General features: G+C 42.1%; 1 protein-coding gene across 4 annotated transcripts in view; it reads left to right on the forward strand.

The window, feature by feature from the left end:
• Nucleotides 1-27,502, forward strand: part of UBTD2 (ubiquitin domain containing 2) — a 52,996-nt gene that overhangs the window by 18,787 nt on the left and 6,707 nt on the right. For 3 of the 4 annotated variants that reach the window (XM_027682651.1, XM_027682653.1, XM_027682652.1), the window contains exon 2: nucleotides 9,004-9,240. In XM_027682651.1, coding sequence (XP_027538452.1) covers nucleotides 9,004-9,240 — 237 coding nt within the window. Of the gene's footprint in view, nucleotides 1-6,718; nucleotides 6,932-9,003; nucleotides 9,241-27,502 lie in introns of all 4 variants that reach the window. The other variant, XM_027682649.1, reaches the window with a different exon arrangement.

Genomic DNA, 27,502 nt, shown 5'->3' on the forward strand with positions numbered 1-27,502 from the left:
TCTGTCCCTCAAAGCTATTTCACCACAGTACTGCTGGAACTTCCCTGTGAGGCTGAAGCTGGCACTGAGCAGCCAAACAGCTACTGCTGTTTTTCCTACTGGTGCGGAAGGAGAATTTGTGGCTCTAGTATTCCTATGATGGGATATAATAGAGACAGATGGGCATCATCTGTCCTTTGCCCTGCCTGGCAGTGTTCTTTCTTCATCTCTGATCATCCCTTGACCGAGGCAGTAGGATGTGTTGACTCCACAAAGGTGTCTGACCCTCAGGCATTTTTCTCTGTCCAGAGGTGTTGTATCAGAACCTTAACTGGGATGATCGAGAACTCCTCTGCCTGTGCTTCCAGCAGGAAGCTGGGGGGGGCAGGCAGGGCTCAGGAGCAACCACAGAGCTTTTGTAAACTGTTAATCATAGAATGGTTTGGGTTGGAAGGGACCTTAAAGCTCATCTCGTTCCACCCCCTGCCACGGGCAGGGACACCTTGCACTTGACCAGGTTTCTCCAAGCCCCATCTAACCTGGCCTTGAACATTTCCAGGGATGGGGCAGCCACAGCTTTTCTGGGCAACCTGTGCTAGGGCCTCACCACCCTCACAATAATTTTTTCTGTATATGCAACCTCAGTGTCTCCTCTTTCAGTTTGAACCTATTATGCCTGGTCCTGACACTACAGTTCCTGATGGAAAGTCCCTCTTTGGATTCCTTTCTATAATAAAGCCTTAGAATCAACTCTGGGAAATAGTGCTGAGCTTTTGGTGGGAGACCAATGCAAAAATTTTTCATTGACAAGTACTGTTTGGAATGTTGAGGCAAATAACAGCATGCAACTTCACAGGGGCTTTGTTTGCATTATTGCTCTATCCAACACCACTTACCCCAAGTGTTTGTAACCAGTGCTTTGCTGTCCTGCTCTTGCAGTTCTCAGGGCGGAGGAATTGTCCTCATAAAACCTTCACAAACAGACTGGAGGCTGAAGTTGACCTCTTGCCAGCTGGCTCTGGGCTGTGAACGCACCTCACATTAGACAAAATACACTGACCTGGTTTCAATTTCTGTGGGAGGCGACCTCTGTTGTTGCAGCATATCCCAGTGCAAAGCAGACTGTTGGTCATCTGAACAGATCCTGCATGTGTTGGGATGAGGTGGAATGTTTGGATCTGGAATACCATTGGGGGAGAAGATTTCAAAAGCTGAAGCTTTTATTTCTTGCTGCAACACTTCTGGCTTCTTTGAAAAGTGAGGGGCGATGAGTGATGAGCTGCCCAGAAATACCAAACTCTCTTGATTTCTTCTGCAGTTCCTGTTGAAAATGATGGGAGAAATGGAAAATACGGTGTAATAGCTGGTAATTAGAGACAATTTTTCTCTTTGTCCAGCACATTCATACACCCTTATTCATACATCATCTCATGTGTTTTATATCTCACGCTGTGAAGCCTCTGGATTGACTCGGGGAAGATTTAGTGCTTTGTGTAGGCAGAGAGGCAGGGAAGTGTTGTGCCTGTACGACTTGTCCAGAGCTGCCTGGAATTATTAGAGTAACTTGCATTTTACTTGCTACAGTTTCTTCTGTTCAATTAAATAATTTTGGAGGAAGGTATTGGGTAAGAGTTGAGGACAGACTGGAGAAACAGGGAAGGTGCATTCCCTGCTCCTGCTTTGAGACACAGCACTCTTTGCCTGGTTGGCTTTGAACGCTGGGGTGGCACAAGTGATTGATGACCCCCCCTTTGGACCCCGGAGGGACCACATACATCATTTAACACCAGCACATGGCATGTCTGGCAGGTGGCTCACATGGGAGCACAAGCCTGGCTTTAAGTGATGGTGATCAACCTTTATAAAGTGGCTTTGAGTCTGTAGCCTGGTGTTTTATTATGCAACTGCTTAAAGATATAACTTGAATTTCTATGAGGAGATGTAGTTTTTCTTGTAGTGTTCATTTTACCCTTTTTCCTTTCATGAAGGAGATTAAAACTTGTCTTAGTTTCAGGCATTGTCTTTATATCTGTCTGTCTATCTACACACAACATTTGGAAAGATCACACAGGGGCTCTAGAAGTGTTACACTGCTCTGAAGGCTCTCAGCGCTGCAGTAATAGGTATTGCTTTAGTATATATAAAATCTGGGTGCTCCTTTATTTTCTCATTAGGAAAACCTAGTTGTCCAGTGAATTATTTCATTTGTAAATCTTTAGCACTGTCCAGTGTCACTTCCAAAATACTGTTATTACCTTGCAAAAACATAACCACCTTAAGAAATAAAAATGCTGAAAACTAGCAATAACAGAAAAGATTCTGCCATTTTCCTGTTGTTGGGTAAGCCTGTGCTACTTAATGTAATTTAAATTGTGTAAGCCTATGCTACTTAATGTAATTCAAATTGTTTGCTGCTTAGATGCAATAATTTTTCCTTGCCCCCTCCCTGGTTTCCCTGGTTTTCTGCACCTCTCCTTTGTACTGACTCTTCCAAGCACTATTGTAATTCAGCTGCTGGAAGGATTAGACTAGAGAATGATGCAAAGAAAATGTTAGGATGAACTGTGTCTAGATATTGATACCAAATTACAAGATACCTTATGAGGAAATTGGAACAAAATAGATCTGAAATGCAACTCATTTGATTTAAGTAGAATACTATTCACTGATTGTGGGGAGGGAAGCCCTTGGGACTATTACTAAAAGAAACTTTATGGGTACTGAACTGTTATTTGCATTTAATTTATCTTAGAAAAGTACTTTGTTAGCAACTGATCCTCAACAGGGAAGCAATTGTGTAAAGAAAATATTTTTGATCATTAGTTCAATTTGTAAAACATTTAGTTTGCTTCTCTTGACTGGCTTCAAGTCATTACCCATCACTGTTTCTCTGACTGCATCTCCTTGGGAGGATTTTGCTTTCCCTGTTGAAGCTGTGAGTGTTTACAGTTTAACAAACCAAACAGGGCGTGTGCCACCTTCTCCTCACTGGCCTCAGCCTCTGCAGGCCTTGGTCCATGTTCTTTCTTTGGCTTATCATTTCTGTCCTCCTCCCATGAAGCCTGACAGTCCTCAAATCCCAACATGTCCACTGAGAACAGTTTCTGTTGTGGTGATTTTTTTAATCCTTCCTTAGCCCTTCTGTTGGGCACTCCTGCTCCTTTCCTCACAGTTCATTCCAAATCTTCGTCATCTCTCCACACTTAAACAGTTGTCTTTATCTCTTAGATATTTTCTTAATCAAAATGAAATTTAAAAAGAAAGTATTATATATTGCTAGATTTTCTAATACTGGTGTCACTTCAACATTTTGATCTTTGAATACTTGCCTCTATCAGCTCATAGCTCGTGCTCTGCTGGTTGAGGGTCTCTCTGTGCTGGTCCAGTGCTTGTTTCTGATTGTGTGTCTGTCTTCCCACACATCTGTGTGGAAGCACAGGCACACAGTCACAGGTGGATACCTGAAGATCAACAGCTTTGGGCCTCCAGTCCAGTCCAGATGTCTCCTTCTGGGGACTGCACTGCCAGGTTCTCCATGCCCTGGGTGGGTTCTGTGTGCACAGAAACTTTTCCAACAGATGCTTTGACCAAACTGGGACAGTTTCCCCCGACTTACAAGAGCAGTAAAAGACTAATGCTACAAGCAACATATGCTTCTGTTTCGAGGGAAAAGGAAGAAATTCACTGTGGAGCACTTGCATGGATTTAACATGCCAAATTTTATTCCTAATGTTATTCTTAGAAATAGGTGAAAGATGCTCCAAGAAATGGGGTGGGAGGGAAAAGCTCACGTAAGACTGACTGACAGCAAAGGAGATGTTTCCCCAAATGCTTCAGGTTTTAGCTCAGTTGTTAGAGATAACTCTGGGCTTTATCAGGGGAACACATCTTGTGGGGTGTCTTACAGGGTTACCTGCCTGGTCCATAACTGGGAAGGAGGAAGGTCTGGTTCGCGCTTGAAGCAGAGGTCCACCTGCCCTTCTCCAGAGGCTGTAAACTGTCTGATGGCTCATTCAGCTTGTTGCACTTGTGGTATTTGATTTGACAGAAAGCCCTTTGAGGCAGAAATGTTATCCAATTTGATTATGGAGTGCTATAGTTCATGGGTATATAAGCTAGGAATTATGAAAGCTTTAGCTGGATATTGGCTTTTAGTATGAGACTCTTGTGTTACCAGCTGCTCCTGCTCATCTGGCCTGCTCTGGAGGAGGTGACAGTACTGTGATCCACAGTGAGAGCGACATAACAAACACACCAGCTGTTAAAGAAGTAGTTCTACGTAGACATTTTTTGACATTCTGTTAAGAAACTGATTTAAATATCCAGATTTATTTGCATAAACTCACTCAAAAGAAGCATAGATAACCTTACTGATTCCATTGCTTTGATGGGAAGCTGTAGAGAAGGGAAATAAATCTTCACAAATCAGGTTATAAAACAGTCTGCAAGGACTGGAGAAATATGTTGTTCCTTCTGAAAAAAAGACTTTGTAATTTGCTAGGAGCTTAGTGGGGCCAACAGTAGTAGCTACGTTGAGGATCCTGGGGTGGTACTCTACCTATGCTGCTAAATCCTATAGATAGGACAGAAACAGCCTGTGGCTTGTCTGCTGCTGGTTTTAGGTCACTTTGAGGTATTAAACAGGTTCACAGAATCATTTAGGTTGGAAAAGACCTCCAAGATGGAGTCCAATCTTTGACTGATCCACACCTTGTTAACTAGACATTGGAACTGCCCACGGAGATGGTGGTCAGACCAGAGCACTGAGTGCCATGCCCAGTTGTTTCTTAAACACACCAGGGATGGTGATTTCACCACCTCCCTGGGCAGTTCCAATGTCTAGTTAACAAGGTGGAGTTCAGTCAAAGTTGATGATCTTGGAGGTGTTGGATTCTGTGAACTTCTTACCCCTCTTTGGAATGCACTGCACCACTTGTGAGCTATTGAAGCAAGAACAACCTAACTTATTTTGGACTGTCACTAATGTGCTGATCTTTTTAAAAAGTAGACTCTTAATGGTTTTCATATTCCCTTCTAAATAAATCTCTTGCCAAAAAGATCAACCACTGCCATCCATTGAGACGACGAATTCCAGTATTGCCTCTGAGGGAATGTGCCTTCTTGGCATTTATAAAACAATTCCTGTTTTCAAGCAGCATATTAATAATTTCTTACTTATGTTGAAGTGGTGTAAGATGAAAAATTAATGTGGATGTTACTTTCTCTTCCAGATATTGCAAGCTGGTTGTGCCTCTGATGTGTATGGTCTTAAATGAAGCCTGTGTTTTCTTTTGAGCTCTAGTTTGCTTCCAAAGTGAGGGGTAGAAAACTGACACTGTAAATACTTGAGAAAGTGTTTCAGACTGTTGATGTTTGTTTCTTTATCAGCCTTATTACAGAAAGAGGGAAAGTCCTTTGATGTGGTCCAAAACTTTGTAGAAATTCATGTAGTGATGTTCTGCTGTAGTGACCAAGGCATGGGGTGGAAAGTGAAATATTTGGGCCTTTTTACACATTAGGGCTTTTTATATGTCTTGAGTTTCTTGTATCCCTTCTGCTCCATCTATCCACACATTTGGATACAGATTAATATTTCTCCAGGAGAGGCATAAAGATTTTTTGGGGATTCTTGAAGCACTTCTAATAAATTATAAACACGCTAAAGACCTTCTTAAATACTGGCTTGTGATGAAGCCAAGTTGTGTTTAAAGGCTTAGTACTGGGATGGATAGCTTGTTAGAGTGAATTTGACTTTTGAGGCATTTGTAGAGTCATTTTCTTCCACCACCCTTCTTTCCAACTTGAAAAAATAGAATTTATCCCTGGGTTTATCATCACTACTGTCTATGTAGGAAGGATCATGTCTCCAGGGAGAAGTTATTTGAGACTGTTAAGATTTCTGTCTCTTTAGTCTCTCCCCTGCTATTCTTGTCTAGTGAAGAGCAATAAATGCGGATGCTGTCTTGGGCAAAGGGGGAAGCAGGGAAAGAAATAGCCTGTTGGCTTTTCCTCCATGGTGCTGGATAACAGGCAGGCAGGGCTGGGTACAGGCAACGCCGCCGTGACTGCGCGAAGTGCCTTTAACCTGCTTCCATAATTAATGTTCGGGGAGAAGGAAAGGGCCCTGTGGGATAAATTAGCATTCATTGAATGTACGTGCAAACAGATGTTAGCTGAAGTTGAATGGAAAAAAAGATGCCCACTGACCCAAATTTCTAACAGTGTCCTGTTCTGTCTGTCTGAAATGTTCATGCTCTGACTGCTAAGCCTTAATAAGGAAACAATTTCTTGTTCAAGTGTTTTCCCACATATGTTTTTGCAATTTCATAATATACTGTTTAATGCATGCAGGGCTGCCTCCTTCACCATTGTTTTAGGCTGCCCCATCATCATCTTCCAGCCTGTGTGTGCTCAGCTGAGACTTGGACTGGGAACAGCCAGGCTTTGCCAGGAAACTTGGTGTTTTGTAAACACTTGGGTTTGCTGTTCTGAAATCTGTTAAATGGTCAGCACTTCTTTGAAAAGCAAATGGATGGAAGCAATCTCATGGAAGCAATCCCATGGAAACAAAGAGCAATAAATGTTTGTGGTCACTTGAAAGGATTCAGAAGTTTATTATTGTTAGTTTCTGCATGGGATACAGAATAACAGCTGGAGTCAGTATATGTGTGCCATGTGATTGTCATTTGTTACTTTTAATTGTCATCTGACTTTGTTTCCATGCAAATATCTCCTCCAGAGGAGACCACCAAGTTGTTTTGAGGGATGGAGCACCTCTCCTATGAGGAAAAGCTGAGAGAATTGCTGTTGATCAGCCAGGAGAGAAGGCTCGGGGGTGACCTAATTATGGCCTTCCAGTACCTGAAGGGAGCCTGCAAGAAAGATGGAGAGAGACTTTGGACAAGGGCTTGGAGTGACAGGACAAGGAGGGATGGCTTCAGACTGAGAGTAGGTTTGGATTGAATATTAGACAAAAAATATTCCCTGTGAGGGTGGTGAGGCCCTGGCACAGGTTGCCCAGAGAAGTTGTGGCTGCCCCATCCCTGGAAGTGTTCAAGGCCAGGTTGGACAGGGCTTGGAGCAACCTGGTCTAGTGGAAGGTGTCCCTGCCCATGGTGGGGGGGGTGGAATGAGATGATCTTTAAGGTAAGTCCCTTCCAACCCAGGCCATTCTATGATTCTACTATGATTTTTTGTAATCCAGAGAAGGCTCATGCCTTTGCATAGTTAGCAATGTCACCTTACCATCAGGAATTCTTTTTAAAGTCCTATTTTCAGTGACTTACACCTCAGGTTCATAAGCGTGTCTGTCATTTTGAGTTATGAAGCAGATAATTCTATGGTCGTATGGAGTCAGATTGTATAAGGGTGTGTGGCTGAACCCCGTGTGTGTAGGTTTTAGTCTCCTTAAAGCCTGTGTGAAGTTGGAATGTCTTGCTGCAACACCAGGCACTGATGGTCAACCCTGAGACCCAGTGCTTGGTGTTGAGGGCTGTTCTGAGAACAGCTGAGTGCCTCTGTGCCAAAAAAAAATCAAGGAAGAAGAGCCAATATTTGAATTAAATACTATGTTTGCAAAATATTACAGCCTAACTGAACTCAGTATTTCTGATATATTGACATTTATGTCCCTCACCCCCACACACACTCTTGGCCATAAATATGGTTTGTAGTTAACTGTAGAGATAGAGCCTACATCTCAATTAAGGACTATGAAAAATATTTGGACATTACTCTATTCTTCCATTGAAAACCAGATAGAGTAAGATTGAGGACAGATATGAGGGGTTTTGTCAGCTATTGTCAGCTTTCTCCCAGAAAAATAAGAGGGTCTGAAAACAGGAAGTATTTCTTATTATCTCTAAGGATGTGCATGGGATACAGAATACTAAATTTAAACCCTTGTTTGTCCTGGTGCTCTCCCATCCATGCAGACTATCCAGGAGCACCTGATCAGCAGCAGCTTTGCTCTGCAGGCTTTGATATGGCAGCTGTGGTACCTTGTTCCTGTAAGAGATAATTTGGCCTTGGTAACGTGGATGTGGGATGACAGGCAGAATCTCTTCATCCTTCCCTGACCTGATGGCAGCTGGGGTTCCTCTGCTCTCTTGGGACAGCAATGGCTCTTCATAGAGAGCATCAAGTTGATTCTCCAGTATCCTCTTGCAGGGATACTTAGTTGACTTCAGCCCTGTGCAGCTTTCCTGTGTTTCAGGAGCATTTAGTAACCATCACCCAGTTTCTGTGCCCTGTCCCATGGAGGGGGCTGCTTGTTTTCAGCTGCAAACACACCTAAATTTAGTTTTAACTGTTGAAGGACAACTCATTTCCTCTGGAGATGTTTAAACTGTGTATTCAAGGCTTTGTGGTACTGAGCTGTGGTGAGAACTGTGTTTGTGGTTTGTCACTGCTCTCCTCCACATACTGTCCTCAAAAGGGGGCTTGGAAATGGAGGAAGGAAATGGAAAAGGAAATGGAGTTTTAACTCTTGCAGGGAGAAATTATTCCCAGTGTACCCTGAAGTTTGCTCTTTTCTTTTTACTTTTCCTTTCAACAGAAGTTGAGATAATCCTTTACTCACTCACACAAATGAAAGACAATGTTTTGGAACAGACTTGGCAGTGCTGGAATTTCAAGTGAGCAGAGGGTTTTAATCTACCAACTTTATACCTATGTGATTTTCTTAACTGGCTATTACATGAAAATAGCTGTACGTAAAATGAAACAACAAATGCTTTTCTGTTTATTGTGAATGAGGTAACCACTTTTTAAAGCTTGATGGATTCCTGGATTTCCAAATGAAATCAGCAAGCAGGATGTAGCTCCTCCATTTTTCCAAGAGGTCAAACCAACTTTGAGTTTAGGGAAAGGGAGGTGATGCCTCGGTGGAGGTGAACAAAAAGAGTTCGGATTACCAGGAAGTAAACTTTAGCTCTGTAGATCCTAAACAGAACAACCGAAGGGCACTTCAGTAATTTTGTGCTGTTATTTTTATTAATTTCCCTTCCTCTTTCTCCCCCGCAGTTGCTCTTGGTCGTAATCAGCCCTTGAAGAAAGAGAAGCCGAAATGGAAAAGCGATTACCCCATGACAGACGGACAGTTGCGCAGTAAGAGGGATGAGTTTTGGGACACAGCCCCAGCTTTCGAAGGCCGCAAGGAGATTTGGGATGCCCTCAAGGCTGCTGCACACGCTTTCGAGAGCAATGATCATGAACTGGCACAAGCAATCATTGATGGTGCAAACATAACACTACCACATGGTAGGTTTGGCTGACATGGATGTGGCCTCTGAGAACGGTAACAGCAGGTTAAGAGAAATATGTTTTTAACCTGACAATCAGTTGAGACATGGACGCAATAGTTTAAAATACCCATATTTTAGTATGCATGTCTTCGTATTTGGAGTTTCGAGGCAAAATCATATTAGTGTGTAAAAGGACCAAGAAAATCTGCCTTTCTGTATTTACTTCGATTTGAGTGTATGATCTGGTGCATGCGATAATGCAGTTTGTGTCTGATCTTTACAGGCAGCACTTGGGACTTTCTCCAATCTTTTGAAACACCTGGATGCTCGAGGGCACAATTTTCTTACCTTTTTTTTCAGCTTTCCTTCGTAAGGAAATAGATTATTTTTTTTTCCACTCCTGATTTTATGGGTTTCTTTGGCATTTGAACTATTGGGGTTTTTTAAAGTTTCTGTTCTGAAGAGTATGAAAAATTTTCCCAAAAACTTGGCAATCTGCTGTTAGATCTTGTGATAAACTGTAAGCACTTGTTTTGGGTGCTTTTCCCCTTTGCTCTGTTGTTTGGAATTCTGGTGGTTTTTTTTTCAAGCTATATTCTCCCTCACTCCACTATCTGAAACGAATCATAATTCCCTTTATTCCTAACAGAAATACAGTTCAAGTTCTCTATTTAAAAAATAATAATAATTGAATGGATTTTTAGCTTTGGTAACGTAAAACAATCAGGATGAAATTAAAAACAAATAAAAAAATCCACACACACACCAAGCCCCCACAGAAGGACCCCCCCCAAAAAAACCCAAACAAACAAACAAACCAAACCAAACCAAAAAAATGAAACAAAAAAACCCTGAAACATAAAACCCCACCAAAAGCAATCCACACAAAAAAATTAATCATCCACCACCCTATAGCAGAACACACTAAGTAGGAGCAGTGTAAGTCCTGGTTAGGTTCTGCTTCATGTCCCCTTTTCCAGAAGGGACATTAAGAACCTTGCACCAAATAATGAACTTGTTCCTGACATGTATAAAAGACATTATTTATGTGCTGAGTGGGGTCTCCTGGAAAAAGGGATGATTTGGAAGATCCAGGGATTTGCTTTCTGAGGTAACTATTCTTTATGAGACTGACTACTCAGTGCCTTTTTATTTTCTTTTTCTTTTATTGATGGTGTTTAGGACCTCAGTTTCCTTAAAAGTCACAGTTGATGATGTATTTAGGTTGGAAGGGGTGTTTTTGGGGATCCCTCTGTCTTTTCTCATATTAAAGTGTGAAACATTACTGGTAGTTGTGGCACATTACTGGTAGCAATGTGTTGTTCTTCCCAGTCCTGTTGAACAGTCAGGATCTCTGAAACGTCACTGAGAGGTGGAAACTTCCAGTGCTGCAACATAACCTGGATTTTCCATAATTCCTGGGCGGTCTACTGTGGTCCTGCAGATCGTTGCTTGTTTTCAAGGAGGTTTGTGTTTTGTGTTTAACTGATACTGAAGGAGTTTTTGTCAGGGGGAGTTACACATATGGAAATGGTTTCTGTAGAAGTCGGTTTTAAAAAGGAATTTGGCAATTATTTCCAGAACTTGCTGATGCCGAGGAGATCTCAGGTCTCCTCCCTGACAGGCCTGCTGAAGGTCTGTACATATCCCAGGCTCAAGCTATTGAAGAGAGAAAAATAATTTCTCTGCAATAGGCCAATGTGGTTTTCAAAAGAGGGTGAAAAGAGTCAAGTTGTCTCGTGTGAAACTGGTATTAGAAGACGACTTTGTGCCTGTGTTTTCCATAAGTGTTTCTTTCTTTGCACAAGTTCATAAAATAGATCAGCATCTGGAAATCCTAAATTGTCTATGAGGCTTCTTCATTTTCTGTATAAATAATGTATTTTAATAGCATATTATATTTATTCTGTGTCTAGAAAACATCAGAATATTCTCCTCCTAATTTGATAACGCTGCTGGATTTTTGTCCTTCCGAAACACCTCCATTGCTGGAAATGTCCCAGGAGCAGCTGGGTGTTCAGGCAGCTTGTGAGCTGGAGGGAATTGTACAGATGAGAGGGGGCTGAAAAAAGGGATAACCAAAGTTACTGATAATAAGTCACTGTTCAGATAAATGGAAGTAATTAATATCTCAGACATTGCATATTTGCAGACCTAAGGGAGTCACTGCATTGTTTTGATTAGTTGCTAAAAATATAAATAGTGGATGTTAGGAAAACTCAATGTTATATATGGGGAAGGTTTAACAAAATGCATGTTTCCTTTCACTGATGTGAGCTGCTCTCACATCAGGCTTCAGCTTAATCTTAAAAAATTGTCTTTTATTGTGGGAATGTTCTCTCTCAGTGAGGTCTGAGTCTCCTTGTGACTATACACAGTAGTAGAAAAATAATTCTCTTAATAAATGAAAATTTGAATCATAAGCAGCAAGAGGGATATTATTCGTATAACGTGGTCATGGAATTTGACAAGACTCCGTTAATGAGTTCTTTTGGTGGCATTGGATTATGTATTCAAGTTAACTGTTGCACCTGTGTGCGTACGAACAGCATGTCAGGGGAAACATTAAATTTATGGCATCAACTCATGCAAAGAAGCTGTTTGACTCTTGTTAAAGTGACAAAGCAACTTGTAACTGTGCAGGAGGATTTTATTCAAGTGTGAAAGTTGAAACAGTTTAACCGTACCTGGAAGTTTGTCTTTGGTTTCTGAGATGGAGCCCCTTGTGTGTCTCACGAGAAGGAAGGATGTGTAATGTGTAGTTTCAGGGCTCCCAAATTTTTAAAATAATGTTTCCTACTTTCTTGAATAACTGCTTTTTAAGCTCAGACTTTATAAGCATGTTTCTAAATCCCAGAAGGTTCTTGTTGCAAGCAAAAATCTAAAATTGGGCAGATAACTCAGATTTAGAATCATAGAATGGTTTGGGTTGGAAGGGACCTTAAAGATCATCTAGTCCTACACCCCTGCCATGGACAGGGACACCTTGCACTGGACCAGGTTGCTCAAAGCTCCATCCAACCTGGCCTTGAACACTTCCAGGGATGGGCATTTCTTCTCTTTGAGCAGCTTGAGAATGTATGATTGATGCTCTTCCCTGGAAATTACCCGTTTAATGTTATTGTATGTAATATTTAATGGGGAGGAAGTATATGAACTCTTAAACTTGGCTTTTCAGCAGTTTGCTTGGGGTCCTGCTTACTGCTGGCGGGCTGTAATCTGCTTTCTAAGGCCCATGTGCAGAATATTCAGAGCATTTCAGGAATAAGTCTGGAATCAGTTGTGTCAGAGACTCTGTTGCCCAATCTAGACCTGGCTTGAGGCTGAATTCCAAACACAGAGAATATTTTGAATTTTTATCCAGGATCTTGAGTTTACTAGTGATTTTTGTACCCATGAAATTGCATTAAGTGCTGTTTATTCAACTGTCTGCGTGTGACACTTGTTTTGTGCATCAGCTCTCTGCATAGTTCTGATGCAATGTGACCTTTCCACTACAGAGAAAGCTACTTCTTTTAGAAATTAAAGTATTTCTTAGCCATCAAGCATTGTTAGTGCCATGTCTGGATAGATTATGAATAAAAGCCTTCCATTTATGGGCTCAGTAATGTCTTTTCTCAGCAAACTGAGCTTTTCTCGAGACAGGTAGAACAAGTAAACTGTCCTTGTTCTGAGTGACACCAACAACCTCTGTGGTTTTGTTTACAAAAAGCTCATTTTGTGCAGAGTTTGGAAAGAAGGGAAAATAGCTGTGAAGAAATCCAGCTTCAGTGTCTGCATTATGATCCAGTCTGTGCCTACCTGACCTACCCCCATGGATTTATCCATGGAACTGCTGAGCAGTGACCAGCATGGAGTGGTCTGTCCTTCTACCCTGCCCTGGGTTGTGTGGGGACCCAGAGCATGGCAGGGGACCACTGTCACTTTTGAAATTCGTCTTTTATACCCTTTTTGTTTTCTGTAGCTCTTTACCTGACCAGGCAGGAAACACACATCCAGGTCAGGATCTGTCTTCTGTACCAAAGTTTGAATGGAAGTTACAGCCTCAAGCTGTGCCAGGGGAGGTTCAGGTTGGACATCAGGAAGAATTTCTTCATGGAAAGGGTTGTCAGGCATTGGAAGGGGCTGCCCAGAGAGGTGGTGGAGTCCCCATCCCTGGAGGTGTTCAAGGAACGACTGGACATGGCCCTCAGTGCTCTGGTCTGGTTGACAAGGTGGGAATCGGTCACAGGTTGGACTCGATGATCTTGGAGGTATTTTCCAATCTTAATGATTCTGTGAAAATCAAAATGCCTCCTGAAATAACACCTAAATGGCAATGTGGAATTACGTCTGCTGGCCCACTAGAAACCATGGTAGAAACTGCTGGGGAAAGCCAGAGTGTCTCCTTGGAGTTTAGCATTGTTCCTTCAAATACGAGGCAAAGGGAAAATGTGATGCTCCAGTTGTGCAGGAAAACAGTCTGTATTTCCTCAAAGAAAGCAACCATTTTAGGAAGATGATGTGTAGAAATCAAGTCTAAGATTTTTTTTTGTCCCTAAATAAATAATCTGATAATGTCACACTGGCATTTTTGTATGTGAGAACTTGTATTGGAGATTGGAATCAAAGGACATCTTTCCTTTGATTTCTAAGCTCTCCAAAGAATCTTGATTCCTAAGGACAACTAGTATCAACTAAAGTAAATTCCTTTAACTCTATTAAAAAATTGAAAGATTTTTAACTAATTTGTTCTTCTCCCAAAGGATGAGCTTGTCTGCAAAATGATGCAATACCATGAGATTGTGGCGTTTCTTCTCATTTATTTTCTATGTGTACAACAGAGGCTTAAAAAACCCAAACTAAACCCTACATCTACATTTTACTGTCCCTGCAGGGTAACATTGTTGTGTGTGTGTGTTCAAGCCATGTATTACTTACAAAATTAAACCTTGAGGGAAGTGGAGGAGTGAGAGGAGGGGGCTGAGGAGTGAGTAAGGACTGACAGATACAGATTTTGCAGATAGAGATTTGGGCTTAGCTGATGCTGCAAAAATAAAATTGCTTTTTTATTCCAGCATCCTATAGGAAAGGGAGGGGGAAACCACATCTCTTCTGAGACTGTGTTCAGTCAGATATCTCACTTGTCTAATCTGTGTAAGGAAGGCTCTAACCAGTGTAATTTTTCTAATGGATGCCTTTTGCTGTCTTCAGAGGTTAAAAATAGCATGTAAGAAGTATTAAATAAATAAATAAGCTTGTGGGATGGGCTTAGCACTTCTCATCTATCTTGGGTGACTCTGTGGGATGGATTTAAAAATAGAAATAACGTTATCGCCAATTTATACTTTTTTTTTTCCTGATGTCTTAAAGTAGCACATTTTCTATATTTTATTAATGAGTCCATTTAAATTTAATGAAGAACAGTTCTACATACTTCTCAGCTATCAAACAGGAAATGTTGGAGTGTGTAGTATTTTATTATGATCTGCACCAAATGTTAGTGTTGAGCTGGACTTGTCCTGAGTGTAGTTAATATTAATTGCAATCTGTCTGGGATGTAGTTTTTAAATTTCAGGATGGACACTTAATCTGCTGCAGCAGAGTTACCAGGATATTAGTTTTAGCTCCTTTAATACTGTTTGAATGATAAAAGGAACATAGCTCCTGTGGCTCCCAGCAGGCTTTTACAGTGAGCAGCCTTGCAGGGCTGGTTCTTTGTGTACAGGCACAACTGTCACATTTACTGTGCGCAACACTTAAGATCATGAAAAGTGGGGATGTGAGTATTTAACTTAAATGCTGGGGAAAAGTAAGGGAAATTACTGAAATGCTCTTGCTGTGACTAGAGCGTTTTCTTCCCCTTTGGGTGCAATATTAAATAGATAAGCATAAAAAAACTCCCAGGCAAAAAAAACCCTCAAAGCAACAGCAGCAGTGTGGGGAAAACATGGCATGCTTTGCCTCCCCAGTCCAGACACAAATTCCTAATTGCAGCAAAACTCTTTTCTCCCTATTGAATCAAACAGAATCCCAGAATCATTTCGGTTGGAAAAGACCTCTGAGATCATCAAGTCCAACCTGTGCCCGACCACCACCTTGTCAATTGGACCAGAGCATGAGTGCCACATCCAGTCAAACATTGAACACCTCCAAGGATGGTGACTCCACCACCTCCCTGGGCAGCCCTTTCCAATGCCTCACCCCCCTTTCCATGAAGAAATTCTTCCTGAGCTGTAACTGTGCATCATTCTGTGCTATTTGCTGCCTTTGGGCCTAATGTTTCCCTGCACTAAAGAGCAGCTTTTAATGGCTGTGCCTGCAGTCCTGCATCTCTCCGTGCACCACCTCCCTTTTGTGTCTGCTGGGCTTTCTGAGCCTGTTGTTGTTTAAAAGGCCATGTTACATCATGGACCTGCCATCCTTTAGGGCTCAGCCGCATCTCGGTGTAGGATTCACCTGCTCCTGACTGATCTGGTTTGGATTCTGGGTGTTTTGAGCACTTTTCAGTATTAGTCAATAAATAAAGTTACCCTCTGCTATGTTGAAAATTCCATTTTTATTTTATGTTGATGAAAAACTCCATGTATTGACCCCATTCATGTTATTTTATGTTGATGAAAAATTCAGCAAGAGCTGGCAGTGTGCACTCACAGCCCAGCAAGCCAGCCATTAGTATTTAAAATTGTACAGTAATTCAGAAATATCTACAACAAAATGATATAGTAGATTTCCTGTATGTCTCCTGTAAAATATTTAGCTTCAGAACTGGAACTCTGTAATTTTTGCAGTGGTTTTTGTGTGATGGCAATATTGGACTTACCTGTTGTATTGATGAACCTGTGATTGAGAGAATCTGTACAGTGAATTTTGCTGTGGCATCTTTAGCATTTAAATTGAATCCCCTGTGAACTGCTGCCCCTTAAGCCACAAGGTCCTTGCGGTTTTTCTCTCTCTTGTGCCTGCAAACTACTGAATTCATTGCTTAGCCTTTGCTGGGGTTTAAGGCTGTAGGAATTGCTTTCTCAGTAGCTTATTTGTCTGAAGAGACTTTTTGTCATTGAAAATTGTATTTTTTATGGATTACATTATCTACACACATGTGCAACGTTGGACAATGTGTTTTTCTGTGAGGATATAGAATACTCGGTCAGGTTTCTCTAAATGTCTCTTTAAAAGGGTAGTGAATGGTATTTTGGTGACTGTGGCTGTCTAATTTTAGATTTCAGCAGAGTTATGAAAGCTTTGGGAGGTCTGACTATCAAAGCGTGTCTGTCAATATGATCAGCAGTAGTACTGAGATGAGAATGCAGGCTGTAAAAGTTAAGGGAACTAAAATCTTTCTCTAGTGAATATCATAAAATTTACAGTTGAGCCTACTAGTTTGTTGCTTTTTGAGTTGGGTTGGGGATTTTTTTTTTTTAACTAAACTGCTCAGGAGACAGCAGTTATGAGTTTGAGGGAAGATTTTTCTGTTTTTACTTCAGTTAAAAAAATAACGAAAGTAAGGGATTAAAACCCAAAATTGCTGGTGTCTTGCAAGGAAGCAGACTAGCTGCTGCTGGCACTGAAGATGTGTGTGCATTAGGAGAGGGCTTGTATTTTGTTTTTTCTTCTACACATCAGTGTCTATTTTTAAGAGTTCTTGACGTCAAGTTCCCTCTGTAGGTTTAGCTTTACTGAAGTGATTAGTGAATACATTGAGTCAAGCTTTCAGAAGACTGCACCCAGCCTGTTTTAAGATTTTCCTGCCACTGTGAGTGCACAGCACCAAAGGATACTCTGGAAAAGGGTTGCCTGCCCAGGTGAGAGCTGCAGTCCCAGTTTTGGTGGTGCGTGCTTCAAGTTTTGGCCACTCTGGTGTTTTCAGTCTCATCATCTTGTTACTCTGAAGCACAGACACAGCACGAGGCTGTGACAAGGGTGAAAAGCAATGCTGCCATCCAACTGCTGGATGGGCTTCTGCTCTGGGCTCCTGCCAAGCAGTGGGGGAGACCAACTCATCTTCAAAATCCATTTCATGGAGCAGCTTTGCGCACACTCCTGCTGCCCTCTCTGTCCTCAGAAAGTACCTCCTGCTGCTGAGAAATCTCTGAAATGCTCAGGCTGTTTCACTTCTGCTCAGGCACAGTAATTGCTTTTTCGTTAGAAGATTTCATCTAAATTAGGGATCTTCAAGCAGTGGCCTCCAGGCTGTGTGCTCCCCGCTTGGGCGGTGAATTAAACCCACTTCCCGGTGGCTGCTTGGAGGCTCTCAGCAGGGTGGCAGCTCCTCCTCTGCTGCTGTCTCCTGCCTTGGTGATTCTCAGCATTTTCTGCGTCCGTCACTGAGCCGCCACACCTGGAAAAATGACTTATTGCTCTTAGGAAACGCTGTTGGGAAATGTTGTGTTGGTTCTAGTGAAGGACGTGTTACCCTGCTGGGCTCCACTGGATTCCTTCTAACCTTGAAACCAGTCTATTTTCTCAACCTCTTCAGTGCAGAGCTACAATTAAGATGATGCTTTCCGTCATTTCTGCTGTGATTAATATTTTTAAAATAGATGCACAACATCCTATCTGAGGGATGCTGAATTTCCATGTTTTCTTCAAATGGAGTGTCGAATCAAAGCATCAGGATGTAAAGCAATTGTGGCTGGATGAAATACTTATATATCTAAGTGCAGGTTAGGAACTATCAACCCTTCAAATAAAAACCCACTTATGGCTACATCCTACAGTTGTTTTCCTTAAATATCTTGAACTTCTGCTCTTGGTTTTTGAAAGGTATTTTGAGAAGCTTTGTCAACATAATTGCTTGGGCTCTTCTGAAGTCTCTTACCCTGCAGCACTTGCCCGTCTATTTCCTGTCTTTGGTTTCAGTTTGCCTTTTCTGGTGTGGGGAGGACAACTATGCAACACTGTTTTCAGAACTGCTTTTTTTTTAACCATTAATGTGTGACCAGGAAATTGCAGGTAACTCCCTTAAGAGGAAAAAAAAAAGGCACAACAAAACCAAAGCAACAACCCAAAACTTCCTGTACATAATGGCTCAAAATAAACCCGGACTCATGAAAAAAGAACATCTCAAATTCTTCATATAAGAAGCTGCTTGTTGATTTGTGTGTTGCAGATGTTCTAGACAGGAGTATGTCTGGTTTAAGTGAATAATAGTCCTCTGGTATCTGATAGTGGTCAGGACATGATGTCTAGTTTATTAGATATTTTCCCAGGAGTGGACATTTACTCCATCATTGGCTGCTTACAGCAGAGGAACTGGGTATCTGCCTTATCTGCCTTGCTGTCTGCTAGTAAAATGAGAAAAAGAAAGATGAAGTGTTCGAAATTTATTCCTCACTGAAAATTCCAGTGTAAGCCCGTGAGAGCCCCCTCGGTGCTGCCTTCTGTGTGAAAAGGTGATCTGCAGGGGGGATTTTCCTTGCCTCTGTAATTGACCATGTTTTGTGCTAAACTTGGTATTCCTGAAGGAATTGTTGTCCTCCAGAGTGTCTCAGTTTGGTAAGTGAGGGGCTTAGCCAGAACTTGGGTGTCTCACTTGCTCCTTGCCCATCCTGCTTCTCCTCCTCCTCCATGATCTCCAGTTGATAGTGGCCGTGGCACTTGTCATCTTTTACTGTTTTAGCTTCAGGTATTTTAATAATAGGAAGATGGAAACTTTTCTCCAAGACCAAGGCAAAATGGTTATTATGGTCAGAAGGCTTCTCCCTTTAGCCTGGCAACCTTTTAGGGGCAGGTAAAGGGAAATCCTACCTGGGGTGTGTCACAGACAGCATGGGCAGTCCTCACTGGAGGTATTTTAGTACTTTTAAATCTCCCACAGTCTCCTTCTATAAATACCTTGGAATGGTAACTTCGGGTCATTACTGGGCTTCAGAAAACGTGTTACAGGCAGATTGACCTCTGTAAAAATACTGATTTTTAAGAAGTTTTGTTTTTCCCTGAGTTTGTTTGGACCTGGAGCTGGTAGTTGCTTTTTGCTGACAGACATCTCTGAGAAGCCCAATGGGCTTTGCTTTTTTGCTGATACATGTCTGAGCTCAGTCCAGAGTAAGCAGTGTTTGGTTTGTAGTGTTACTGCAAAGAAAACTTGCAACAAAATGAACTGTGTGTTTCCATACGTGTTTTGACTACCAGTCATTATACAGAAATAATGAAATCTCGGCGGTGCCTTTAATAGTTCCCGGGTGATCAAGTAAGATTTTTATAGAAGGTCATAGCTGCAGCAAGGCCTCGAATTTTTAACCTTTTCAGGCTCTCACCATCTGTGCAGATCCCCAAAGCCTCTGCTCTGTGCACATTCAGGGCATGATACAGCACTGACTAACATGCACTCTTCTACCTTTACGCTTAATCAATACTTTTCTTCTCTTTTTTATTATAAATAAGGTCACTCTGAAGGAACAGCACCTTGTAGGTGAGCAGCACATTGAATGGCATAAAGCAGTGCTGCAGCCTTCTGTTGCTTCAAATCTTCCCTGTAGCCTTCTTTAATCCCCTCCACCCCCACAGCTTTAAACAGCCTTGTGTTGTAGTTTTATTTTAGAATGTGGGTACTAATGTGGGATTGTGTCAGTTTGCTTGACCTCCCTGGAGCCTTTAACATTTTTGCTGGTTATCCTTGGAGACTGAGCATGCAAATGAATGACTTCCACGCTCATTAGCAGGTCTTTGAATGGCAGCACGGGGATACAGGCAAGTTTGGGAGCAGAAAGAACAAAACAGTACAGGGCAAACCTTTGTCTAGGTCATTCTGTGCTTTTCTATCCCTTGTTGCATATAGGTAGGTTGTGGGGAAAATTGTTTAGTCTTAGACAGTAGTTTTCCACATCTTGTTCTCATTTCAAACTGATGTGAGGCCTCTCTGCTCTCCATAAAAGCCAACATTTGCTTTCATGCTCAATCTAAGGGTTGTCTCTGCTGCTCTGCTAGCTGGATCTATAATAAGTGTTATCTCACACCAAATTTCCATTCATAGCCACTTTGAGCTCAGATTAAACTGTCTAAAATACCATTTGCTGCCCAGAGTGGGCACTGTGCTGAGCAGGGGATTGTTTGAAGGTTGAGTACACTGCCCATGGTCATGCAAGGGAGGTGGAGCAGCTCGAGTTGCTGTGGTCACAAGTTCCTAATTGAACATCCCTGCATAGGGTGGTCAGACTGTGCCTTCTCTCTACACAACTACCTGAAAAGAGGTTGTAGCCAGGTCAGGGCTCTTCTTCCAGGCAACCAGCGACAAGACAAGAGGAAACAGCCTCAAGGTGTGCCCGAGGAGGTTTAGGTTGGACATCAGGAGGAATTTTTCACAGAAGGAGTTGTCAGGCATTGGAAGGGGCTGCCTGGTGAAGTGGTGGAGTCACCATCCCTGGAGGTGTTCAAGGAACAACTGGACGTGGCACTTTGTAGACCTGCAAAGAGAGCAAAACCTGCACAAGCCTATGATTGGCAAGAAAAAGGAATATCTCTCTCAGTTGTATAAACTGCTTTTGTTAACTTCCCATTTGGTTTCTCATTTTAACCATGTTAGTCATATGTTTGGGATGCTGAGTGCTAGGTGTTCACTCTGGGTTTATGGGAACAACAGGCTGCTCAAAAATTCAATGGTAACAAAGGCATTAACAACTTCTTTAAATCTGAGTTTGACTTCTGTGCAGCCTCACACTGTACAGGTAACCTGGTGGCTTTAATCACTGTGATACGATACAGGCTCAGGTGATTATGATACTCTGCTTTTTCTTTTTCCTTCAAATCCCCCCACCCTCTTTAAGAAGATAGATAATGGAGAACAGCCTATAAATGAGGAGGGCATACACAGAAGCCCTTTCACCAACCAGATTTTTAAAAAAAATTTTATCTAAGAAGCCTGTCTAGACAGGCATCTATTTTAATGACATGCAAAGCGGCATAGTAGATGAATACTTCATTAGTAAAATGAGTTGTCATCCTTGAACCTTGATGTAATATTTCTTGGAAGCTGTTACCTTCATGCAATATTAGATCCAAGTTTTAGAGGGATATAGAAGTGGCAGTACATATGGTATTGCTAATATGACAACTACCAGGCATTAATACATAGTTGACTTTATCAAACCTCATTTGGATAAAGAAGGACTCGCCAATGGATCCATCTGTCCTAGATTTAGTATTGTGACAAAAGCCTGTGAGGAAAGGGATGGGGAAACTTACTGTGAGGGATGCCATGACTGGATGACATTCCAAACCCACCTGGATGTGTTCCTGTGTGACCTGCTCTAGGTGACCCTGCCTTGGCAGGGGGGCTGGACTGGATGATCTCCAGAGGTCCTTTCCAACTCCAGCTATTCTGTGATTACAGCAAAAGCATCTGGGTAGGATGGTTGAGGTTGGAAGGGACCTCAGGAGTCTGTGTAGTACAACCCTCTGCTGTAAGTGCATCTCAGGTTATTCCCTTGCAGATTCTTTTCAGGCAGCTGAATGTGCATTATTTTATCAGGGATCTTAGATCCCAGGTGAGTTTTCTAAAGAACATCCAAGCATGGAGGTAAGCCCGAGCAGTGCAATAGCTGATGGAACCAGCTACAAGGTAGTTCTCCTGGCAGAGAGCAGGATGAGAGGATTACAAAGGCAGTAGCAGAGTCTCTTTATTTTCTCCCCCTTTCCGTTGTTGTAATGCACCAAGCACAATTCCCATCTGTCTTGTGCCAGTTGCCACAAGCAGGAGTGAGCTGATCCCTGCTCATCAAGCAGCTCCTGAAGCACTGGGATCTCCTGCTGGCTCTGGGAGTTGTTCTCTATTGTGGAATTGAGCCAGACCGATAATGTTCCCATAATGGAAGAGCTGTTTTTCAGTGCGTTTGAAAGGAGAATTATTAAATGCTTAGTACTCATTATCTCCAAACCTCATTTTTTAGGAAGCTGGAATAAGTTCTTTATTATAAAGGGAGGGTAAAGATGAGAGCAGGGCTATGTTGTGTAAGCAGTTGTGCTGGGGCTTAGGAGACAGGCTTGTACCTTTGTCTGGTAGCTTTATGGTAGTTTAAATTTGCATAACCCATGGAAATTTAGCATGGAAGAAACATGGGAGGGGGCTTATATGTGTGGTTTATTATCAAGTGCTTCATCCACACGATTAATTATTACAGCTGCTTTATTGTCCTCTGTATGTGGTGCAAGGCACAGGCTTGCACGAGTATTCCCACGCGGTGCCCTCCGGAGAACAGGAGAGCCACAGTTGGTAACTGCAGCATTGAGCCGTTTGGGTCGTTATTAAGTCAGAAAAAGCTTTTTTTCTCTTAACTGCTCCCACTTTGTGATGGTTGTAGGTGAGCTGGAGCAAACCACGGCATGTTTGCACTTGTTTGTCTCAACCCTGTTCATGTTCTGCTCAAAGTCACCCTTCACTGCTCTCGCGTGCTGTTGACGTCAGTACACGTTTTATTTTTTTCTTACAAGATCTTGTGTTTCCCAGCTGTGACCAGGAATCAGTGACTAATAAAGATGAAGAGATAGTTCAGCTTTTCTGACTCAGCCATTGCTCTCTAGGAACAGCTGTACTGTAAGACCCAGAAGAAACCCCCTTGTTTTCATCATGGATTTCAGGCAATACTGATCTATATTGGGTTCAAATCAATAGTCTACAGGTGAAAGCTCTACTATTGCCAATTTATTCAGCAATGCAGGCTCAGCTTGGGTTTGGAATGGAGTTTTTCAGTAAGAAAAACAAATGAACCAGCTGTTCCTTGGGCAAATGTGTTATATACAGACACTCAGGCTCCTTAAATTAGCTTAGTCTCATTGCAATGCTAGATTTTGTTTTGTGTTGTGTTCTCGTAATTTCTCTTCCTGCAGCAAGTCTGTCTGGGGGAAGGGAAGAAGAGACGGAAATCTGCTCAGTTTTTAAGTTTTGTGTGTTTCTGAACAATCCTCCTCAAAACTGTTCTAAAGCTTAAAGAAATAGAAGGCACCTCATGAACAGAAAGCTGCTTTTTCTGAAGAGAATGGTGTGCAGCTTTAAGGAAATACCAAAATGCTGTGAAAACCCACTAAAACTTTTTATGTTTTCAGATAACTGTGGTCATATATGCCTGACTTAATAACTCCTGCAAAAGTTTATCTTCATATCATTTAGGTCTCTTAAATTGCTTGTCCTTCTATGTGCAGAAGGACACTTAAGTCTAAACTCTGAACTGCTTAGAGGTGGAAGCAGTAATTCCTAGTCCTTTTTTAGTGTTTTCCCTTACCAATCCTGTGAAATATCTCCATCCTAATAATCTTAGTAAAACAAAGTTTTTATGGCCTGCAAGGCAATTAATTTCAAAATGTTCCAATTCCTTATGCTTGATCATCACATCTGCTTCTTTTTTCCCCCTGAAATCCTCAAGCTGTCTCCTACCTGGATAACAACCAACAAGAAGCTCTGCCTTGCAACTCCTTCTAGAATTCCTCACTCTCAAAGTGAGGTATTACTTTTGAAATATTAAAATAATCCCATCTGTGGCTTAGCATTGTATCTTCTTTTCTGTCTGACTTGAATTGAGCTTATAAAGTTAAATTCCCTAACTGTGTAGCAGCATCAATACCAAATGACTCTAGAATCATAGAATCAAAGAATATCCTGAGTGGAAGGGATGCATAGGGATTATCAGAGTCCAGCTCCTGGCCCTGCACAGGACACCTCAACAATCCCACCCTGTCCCTGAGAGCATTGTCCAAATGCTCCTTGAGCTCTGTCAGGTTTGGGGCCGTGACCACTGCCCTGGGGAGCCTGTTCAGTGCCCAACCACCCTCTGGGGGAAGAACCTTTTCCTCATATCTGATTATTTCCTGATATTTAGAGCCTGTTTGACACTGTAAGTCTTTAACTGGGAAATTTTCAGAGTAATGAATCAATCAGTGAGACCCTCAAAGCACTCTCTAGATCATGTCCTATGGCACCTTAATTCTGAATGGTAGAAAGTTGGAACCAATTAGGATTTGAGTGGTTGGATTGGTTTATTGGTTGGTTCTGTCACTGGCTTTTCTCAAAGGCAGTTCTTTCTGTTGCAACAGTGTTGTTTGGTATGCAAGTTTATTAAAGTCCTGTTCACATCTAGAGGAACATTTAAATACACAAAGATTACTCAAGTATATCAAGTATTGATAAGCTTAGATTGTGCCTCAATATTGTAAGATCTTTTTATGACATCTTGATCTTTCACGTCCAGTACAGAATCCTCACCTAGACCTGCTGCCTGCCACCCATCCTCCCTGCTGCTTTCCTTCTGGAATCTGCTCCTTTTGCATGCTTTCTTTGTATGATCCAGCAGTGAAAATTCTAAGGACCAACTCACCCCCTAGGCTTTGGCATCTGAACTCTGGTTGCCTGATGCATCTGCAGGGTCTGGGGAAGGAAAGGAAAGCAGTCTAAGTGGGGCTGAGGGATGGGTGTCCTCCACGGCTCCGAGCACCGTGCCTGCCGGTGGCAGGGAGGGCACAGGGTTGCCTGCGTGAACTGTGACACCTCTGCATTGCCCTTTCCTTCTCTGGTTTAAGGGAGGCTGCATCCCCCCTGTGCTGGAACTGCCTGGTGAGGACCCTGGTTGCCTAAGTAACAGGAAAACCTAAAAAAATTTTATTTTCTCTTCTTTATTTTCTCATAAAAGCTTGACATTCTTTTAGTGCTACTTCCTGCTAAATAACTGGCATGGTCCAAGCTGATGTATCTTGAAAGAAGGATCAGAAACATGATTTTCAGTTTTAACAGCAAAATTACAGAGGCTTTTCTAGTTGGGATGTTAAATTTCCTGGGTGCTTTGCTCTGTGTAAGGGACACTGCAGCGAATGCCTCGGTGAAGAGCTGCCATCTGGCTGGTGAGATAGGCCTTGCCGTGGTGGCTGTGGATAATTCAACCACTTTGTCTCTTCCTATCTGATAACTTGCATTTGCCTTCATCGCCTAAAATAGCCCCACACTCACCACGCCCCCTGTTAACACGTTCAGCCATCGTTTCACTGTTGAGACCCCACCAGCGTGACACCCCTTCATGGGCTGCGTTTGAGTTTGTCACTGTTTACGACATCTTGAAGATTGTGGCAGAGTCTGATGCTCTTCAAAGATGACTTCACAGAAAGCCTTGTAATGCCCAGCGGGAATGAACTGGCTGGAGGGGACCAGGATGTGTGTGCACAGCTCCATATCTCCAGGTGAAAGGTCTGGGGGGTCAGTCCTATGAGGAGTGGCTGAGGGAGCTGGAGAGGCTCAGCCTGGAGAAAAGGAGGCTCAGGAGGGACATTCTCACTCTCTCCAGCTCCCTGACAGGAGGGTGGAGCCAGGTGGGGGTCGAGCTCTGCTTCCAGGGAACAAGGGACAGGACAAGAGAAAACGGCCTCAAGCTGTGCCAGGGGAGGTTCAGGTTGGACATCAGGAGGAATTTCTTCATGGAAAGGGTTGTCAGACATTGGAAGAGGCCGCCCAGAGAGGCAGTGGAGTCTTCATCCCTGGAGGTGTTCAAGGAATGACTGGATGTGGTACTTTGTAGACCTTGGAGGTCTTTTCCAACCTAAATGATTCTGTGATTCTTTGGAGGTGAGGACCAACAGATCCCCATCTCCTTGGAGCTCTGGCCTGGCCTTCAGTAGGTGTGGAATGCTGATAAGGAGGGGATATCGTTGTAAAGTCTCTTCTGCTCACAGTAATTGTCTTCTGTACTTTAATCAATGTATCTGGTCTTGAAAGCCATTGAGTGGTAGGTAGTAGGACTTGAGAGTCTTAGGGACATTTTTACCAGGGTGAGTGGATGAATGGGATTACTGATGAGGTTTATGGTAACCTATTCTTACATTAACAGTTTGTTATAAACTATTTCTCAGTCTGGGAGTGTGGGATTTTATTGGCAAGAGGTTTCCTCTACTGTGTCTTTTTTCATTTAAATACAGACCTCCAAGTTAGCTGCTGTTTTAGAGGACTTGTTTTAATATTGCTTATCTGATTATGATTAAGCAATCCGGTGTTTATAGCATATGCTTTGACCTTGATGTTAGTTCAGCTGGGCAACGATATAGATGATGAAGAAATTCCTTATCAAGCTCACCCCATGGTATTTAAAATTAACTCTTTGATATGCTATTCTAAAGTAGGAGCATTGTTTTTAAGATATATGGCTTTTAAAGAAAGGTGCTGTTGGCTAATTGAAAGGCTGTGGAAGTTTCAGTTTTTGGGTTTTTTTTAGCAGCAAACTACATCTACTTGTTTCTATGTCCAGAATTTAGTACTGTGACATTTAGCAAACAGATGAGGCGTACAGAATGAAATGAACATTGTAAAACAAAACTGAAGTGTGGGAACTTCAAGCTTTAGTCTGTAAATGGCAAAGAATCATGAAAGGGATGGATCCAGTGTAGTTTTCATAAAAGCTGGTTTGCTCTGAGATTCATAAATGATACAAGAGTATAATGAGTTGGTGTAACTATATTTTTCCGGATCTCCTTTTTTGTTTTGCCCTCTCACTAAATCTCAGGTCACAGATGCCTTGTGCTGCCTGTACAAACAGAAAAGCCACAAACAGTAGATGCATCTAAACCATTGCTCTTTTAGCCAAAGAGTTCCACTGTCTATTTTCATCAACACAAATTATCCTTAAAAAAAAAAGGAACTTCTATCGAAAAGATTTCCAGCCAAAGATGCTGCCATTGCAGTGGGCTGAGTGACACTGTACATCCTCCAGTTATAAATTTATACTGTAGTAATTTTGCTGATCAAACAGCAAAGTTTAAGACAACTCACTGTCAGCATGAAAAAACCTCCAACTAAATAAAACCCCTAAATTTCTAACAAGGAGCAGTTGGCTGTTGTGTACAGAACTGCCAAGTCAAAGACGTTTTTTAATATTCTGTAGCTCAAGGACTTGGCTCCTCTTCAAACATTTCCAGCTCCAGAAGGATGGGTAATTTGGCAAGTGGCTGTGCCCCCTCTAGGGGCAAAAATGTGGAAATTTGTTATAGCAGGTAGATTCAAAACAGTTTGCTTGGAGTGTGAATAGGTGGGGTTTTTAACCACAGTGAGAAGGGATTTCTGCTGTGATTTGCTGTGCAGCTTCCTCAGCATCTCTGTTTCCTGGATCACTGTGTGCAGCAGGGCTCTGTTTTTGGCCTTCTCTTACTCTTAAAATGGTATGAAAAATATGCTGCTGCTTTTCCAGAGTAGTACTTGAAATATATTTTATAAAGTCATACTGTGAAAAATTCAGCTTGTATGTGATACTTCAGTGTGTGTTATAATCCTTGAGCTGTGCTGTGCCCTCTACCATTTTGGGGAGGAGGAATTCCAGATGCAGCCTTGAACACAA

Source organism: Neopelma chrysocephalum, unplaced genomic scaffold, assembly GCF_003984885.1.
Source record: "Neopelma chrysocephalum unplaced genomic scaffold, ASM398488v2 Primary Assembly neopelma1_63, whole genome shotgun sequence".
Lineage (NCBI taxonomy): Eukaryota > Metazoa > Chordata > Aves > Passeriformes > Pipridae > Neopelma > Neopelma chrysocephalum.